The sequence below is a fragment of the Meleagris gallopavo genome, chromosome 8 (genome assembly GCF_000146605.3).
Source record: "Meleagris gallopavo isolate NT-WF06-2002-E0010 breed Aviagen turkey brand Nicholas breeding stock chromosome 8, Turkey_5.1, whole genome shotgun sequence".
Classification (NCBI taxonomy): Eukaryota; Metazoa; Chordata; class Aves; order Galliformes; family Phasianidae; genus Meleagris; species Meleagris gallopavo.
This window is the reverse complement of record NC_015018.2, coordinates 18,734,064-18,739,748: the sequence shown is the minus strand read 5'-3', so window position 1 is coordinate 18,739,748 and position 5,685 is coordinate 18,734,064. Positions and strand designations below refer to the sequence as shown.

The window sequence follows — 5,685 nt, the reverse complement described above, 5'->3', positions numbered from 1 at the left end:
GGGCTCCTCGCACCGGGCTCCTGCAGCAAGGTGAGTCCACGTGCGAAGGCTTCAGCTTCAGTGTGATTCCAGCTTAATTAGTTGTTTTAAAGTGAGAGAAGGAACAGCCTTTAGCATCGTTTTCTGCGGCTACTCGCCTGCTCCCCTGTCACTGTCCTAAGTTTTCCTCTCTGCTCTGCAGCACCCGCCTGTGCCAGCGGGCTTGGCTGCACCGGGCTGTGCCTCTGCTCTGGTACAGCAACCATCTGTCTGCCCAGAGAGCGGGAGGCCGGCGGGAGGGAGAAAGGGTTTTGCCTCTGCTGCTGTGAGATTGGTTTCAGCATGCACATCCCGGTTTCCCTTCTTCCTAACTTTTCCTTGCTTTCCTAACCACTTGTTTGTGTTCTGCTGTTTACCTCACTGCAGGGCCTGGGGTGGGTGCCTGTGTCTTGTGCTCATGTGGAATCTATTTAAGACCCTTTGCGGGGCCTCATTCCAAGCTATGTGCCCTTCAACCTAACTCCAGAGCAGCAGTCTTGGCTTTTTAAGAGACTCATTTAGAGTCCTGTAACACATGTGGAAGCTGAGCGAAAAAAGCCAGGGCTGTATTGTTGAATTAATTACAGAATGGATTTGTGTATGCTTCGTCTTTTTTTCACCTTGTGTTGACAAGAAAACCTAAGTCAGAGGAAGGAAAATATGCGAAATAAGTGCTTTTTGATGGCAAAGCGAAGGAACTTGAAATCGGTTTCTGGAGAAAAAGAATTTGCTGTCTCTGATGCAAGGCGATTCGCTTTCCTGAGCCTGAATTAATTCCCAGCAGGGTGCAACTTGACAGCAGAGTTCATCCTCCTGAGCGCCAGCAGATGGGGCACAGCGGCGGTGGCTTTGTCTGCCTCGGAGCTGCAGGTTGTCGCTGAGGTAAGCTGTGCTTGCAGCCCTCAGCTCGTTTGTGCTTTATGTTACAGGATGTACTAGCAATAAGGCTGCAAAATTCTGTTATTGTTCCTTAAGGGATTTAGGAATATTTTCCTATGACATAATCTGCAGGCAAAATGCCAATTCTTTAAGTTTTAGCTGATAGGCGTAATTGGTCCTACAACTTCATGAGAATTCATATAGCCATTAATACTTAGTTGCAACAGTGTTTCAGGGCAGTTAATCAGTTTCCCTCAATCTCCCTTTTGACAGATTTGGAATATATTATGGAGAAGAATCAGTCCTTGCATAAATCTAATAAAATGGAGAATCACATATTGCGCCTGGGGGGCTTAATTTCTGATTGTAACTGCATAAATCAACAGAAAACATCTCTCAGAAGAAAATGTTGCATCTTACACAGTGATTGAGTTATAAATGCATTTTTCATGTTCTTATTGTGAAATGGAGGTCAGTTGAGAACATACTTTCAGGATTGAAACAAATCTCTTGGATATAGGTCCTCATCCATCAGACTGGAATATCTCACAGGGTTTTAGTTTCCCTACATTCAACAACCTGAATTAATTGAATTCAACAGCACAGTCTCACATCAGCAGAAAATCTGAGTCTATTTCTAAAACATGTGTGCAACAGATAAAGTTTTTGAAGGCTGTACCAGAGCTGTCTCCAACATAAAACTTCCGATTGACAGAGTAATAGCACAAGTGACAGTAATGTTACTGTTTCAGTAAACTGGAAGTCTAAGGAGGGAGCAAAATTTGTGTTTACTTTAGAGCAGAATCTCTTGAAGATGAAATAGCTGAAGCTGAAGACAAACTTAAGGATTAGGAAACACCCATGCATAGATTAGAAAAGTTCTGCTTTTCTGCTAACTCATTATTCTTAATTATTAAGAAATTAGGAAACTCTCTCATTTACACCTGTAAAGATCTAAAATCATCTGAACAAGCTAATAAAGTCATCCAGGAAGCTGAGCTCATTTCCAATATTAGAATAAATGCTGTGTCTACAAAAGAGGTGAGTTCATAGGAAGCTGGTGGCAAATTGTTTCCCTAAGTATTCAAAGTTTTGTTTGCCATTTTCAAGAAGCACAGAAGAGGTGATCTTGTAGTGTTGAATCAAGAACTCTTGTCTTTTACCACTGAAATACTTTCAGCAAATTAGAAATGCTGAGATTCAAATTCACTAGCTTTTTTCTGCTCAGCGCTTGTCTGTGATCAAAGGAAGATCCTTTAGAGGACACTGGTCTAATCAGTGAATCTTTTATTTACCTTAAGTTACTGTGATACTAAGGTGAAACCATACTTGGTACAAGGATGAATTCCATATCATATCCCTCAAATTACCAGTAACTAAGAGATATTTTGGTTGGGGTTTGGTTTTTTTTGCTCAACTTTGCATTAGGTCAATTCAAGTGGATTTTGCCTTGTCAAGTGGTTAAAGGAGAACATGACCACAAAAATAGATGGAGATAAATCACAGCTACTTACATGCAAGCTGGAAGCATAGTATCGATCTTACATGGTTTCAACTTAGCCTGTTTTATACCCATGAGATGTTTAGGATGTGTGCCACTTAGCCTTTTATATCCACTTTTATATCCAGGGAATGATTAGGATGAGTCCAAAGTAGCCTATTGTCATACATCTTAATCATCCCTTGGGTATAAAACAAAGTTGAAACCTTACAAGATCTACACTGTGCTTCCAGTCTGAATATAGTAGCTATAGTTTAGCTCCACTAACCACTAAACATCCATGGGTCAGACCTGGAGTTTAGGTGCATATACATCTTTTTAGCAGTCGCAGAAAAAAGTCAATAATAGACTATTTTAGTTTCCTCACTTATAAAGGCAAAAGGATAGCAAAGGCTAATATAACGAGTAAAAGACAGCAGTCTTTCAAGTGTATGCAGTAAGTGGAGTGGAAAATATTCTTACCCCCTTCCACTGTTAGAGAGTTCTACGTTTCAGTTTATTTTTCCTACTATGCAAGTCTTTTGTGGAGCCCCAGTGATTACCTGACTAGCTAATTCTGTTCTGATTGTAATGCATTACACCACTTCTATACAGGAAAGGAACTTCCTCCTTAAAGCCAAGCTAAATAAGGAGTTTCTGGGCGGAGTCATCTTCTGAGCAGCCTAGATAAAAGCTTACCAGGATTTACGGAGCCTCAGACTGCAATCAGCATGAACTGCAGCTTGCCGGACAGAGTGCTGCTCAGCTGCACGATGGAGAGACAGCTGGATAGGCTGTGCCTCCAGTTTCTTTGGGACTTTGTCAGAGCAAAAGAGACATTAATCAAGTCACCGTTTTTCCAGTGTTGTTTTCTTTTACAGCGTACATGGCTTTCTGTCTTCCTTATATTGCACTGGACTTTTTAAGCACTAGACTGCCAAACTTGAGAAAATACAAAATCCAGCCACAGAACTATCCAACTCTTGGAATGATGGTGCCTTGCTTTATTCAGAGTGTGTATCACCATGTTGTGTGGATTTTCCCAGTGACATTTCTTCACTGGTACTGGAAACCAACGAATCTACCGGTGATAGCTCCAGAGCTGCCTCAGGTCCTGCTGCAAGTAGGAGTTTGCCTGCTTCTGTTTGATTTCGAATATTTCTTGTGGCATTTGCTTCATCACAGGGTGCCTTGGCTCTACAAGACCATCCACAAGGTGCATCACAAGCACGTATCGACATTTGCTCTTACCACGCAGTATTCCAGCGTATGGGAACTGCTGTCACTGGGATTATTTGCTGCCATCAATCCATTCCTCCTTGGATGTCATCCTTTGACAGAAATGATTTTCTTCCTTGTCAACATCTGGTTGTCAGTGGAGGACCATTCGGGATATGACCTTCCGTGGTCAACTCACCGACTTGTGCCTTTCGGTTGGTACGGAGGAGCACCGCATCATGATCTCCATCATCTGAAATTCAAGTCAAACTATGCTCCTTACTTCACCCACTGGGACAGACTCTTTGGGACATACACAGAGTCACATCCTAATTAAGAATATTTGCCTATTTGCCTGTGGATGAATTTTTTGTTGATAAACTATGCTGGGACATTAATTTTTCAAAGCTACACAGAAGATTGTATATTTGAAGCTACTTATAAAGTCTATGGCTATTTATAACAAATCCATTTAATATATATATTTGTTTGTATACTTGGAACTTCCTATGTTAAATGACTGCAAAAGGGATAGTAAATATCTGTTACTTGAGTTTGTTTGAGTCAAAGTAAGGGAAGTGTAAAGAGATGTTCTCTCTTCTTTCTAGCTTTCATAAAGCATTTATTGTTTTACTGTATGATGTTTATACATACACCAGAAAAAAATATTTTACTGCTCTAAGATGATTTATGATGTAAACAGAGAAGGTGCACAGCATGGATTTTGTGGAGCTGAACCTGCTGGATCATGTTATTGCACACTGATGTTGTAAAAAAATGCTGCCAGGCAATCAGTACTCATTTGCTGACTGTGCAATAATTTTGACATTTGTATTTTAAATCTTGATGTTCCTTCTGTTTTTAAATAAATATGGTCCTTCCTTCCATTAAAATTATGTTACGTTTCATGTTATTCATTTTTCTGTTCATATTATGAATATATGTGACACCTTTTTCATAGGTGTAGTTTAATTCAGTTTTAGAGGTAGGGTTTTCTCCTTAAAATATTGTCAATTTATTTCAAAAGTAAACCAAATACTTTTTTTTCTTCAGAATTGTATTATGTTTAGATAAATTTTGATTTGGGAGAAACAGAATATTGAATAATGCATTTTAAAAGTCAGGGTGAAAATTCATTATAACATCTTGGGGAAGCTTGAATTATTTTCACTAAGCTTACAGTGTGAGAGCAGAACATTAAGCAGCCCCTTAATGAACAGGAACATTCCCTGCATCAGTCCTTCACAAACAACCAATTAATTAGCACTAGCACGTAAAAGCCTTACAAGGAATAGAAAGAGAGCGTCTGCAGAGTAGAGGGATATTTCATTTAGATTTCAGGGGAATACAATAAAAACTTGGAGGATCCTAAAGCACAGAGTGACATGGCTGCATGTTCATAGAGGAACGGTTCGAAGTAAAACAGTAGCCATGAAGTCTACAGGAATCCTACTGAAAAAAGAAAAGGACCCACATGAAGATATAAGTAGATCTTCAGTGCTTCCTTCAGCAGAACCCACATGTTTCCCATGTTTGCTGTATGCCATTTTAATGCCGATAACCTATCCTGTGTTGCTAATAAACTGCTCAGGAAAGTGATAAGAAAAGAGAAAGTGCAAATAACATAGAGAGTGTGCACTGAATGCCTATGAATCATCACCTATAAATGTATCTGTTGTTCTGGTCAGTCCAGAGGGTTTTGTGACCTTATAGAGGCTATTTGTCCAGGAGCATTTAGTAATTCCCACTCTGTGAATATTTAGGGGGAGCAGTACTTTTGGACACTCTGCATCTTTTAGATAACATGAAATAATGTTGATGAACTTCTTAAATAGTATGAAATGCTGCACTCATTACTTTATAACTGCCTGTACTCTCTGGATATCACAGAAGTGCAACGCTTTTTTTCAGTGTTAAAAGCATGACACAAAATAGCATCCTGAGAACAAAAATGGAGACCTAAAATGATTACAGAACTGGAATTTTGTCATGAGTTTATTCAGCTGAAGGAACAAATTCCAAATCTTTCTAATTATTATAATCTTAAGTATTTTGGGGTGTGCTACAAAGGAAAGTAAATTGGCTTTTTT

General features: G+C 39.5%; 1 protein-coding gene across 1 annotated transcript; it reads left to right on the top strand.

Moving 5' to 3' along the window:
- Positions 1–93: 93 nt before the first annotated feature.
- Positions 94–4,447, top strand: CH25H (cholesterol 25-hydroxylase). The gene is given in 3 exon segments (XM_003208023.4): positions 94–900; positions 2,993–3,229; positions 3,232–4,447. Coding segments are annotated over 2 exon segments (822 nt in total). The 5' UTR covers positions 94–900; positions 2,993–3,108; the 3' UTR covers positions 3,933–4,447.
- Positions 4,448–5,685: the final 1,238 nt, after the last annotated feature.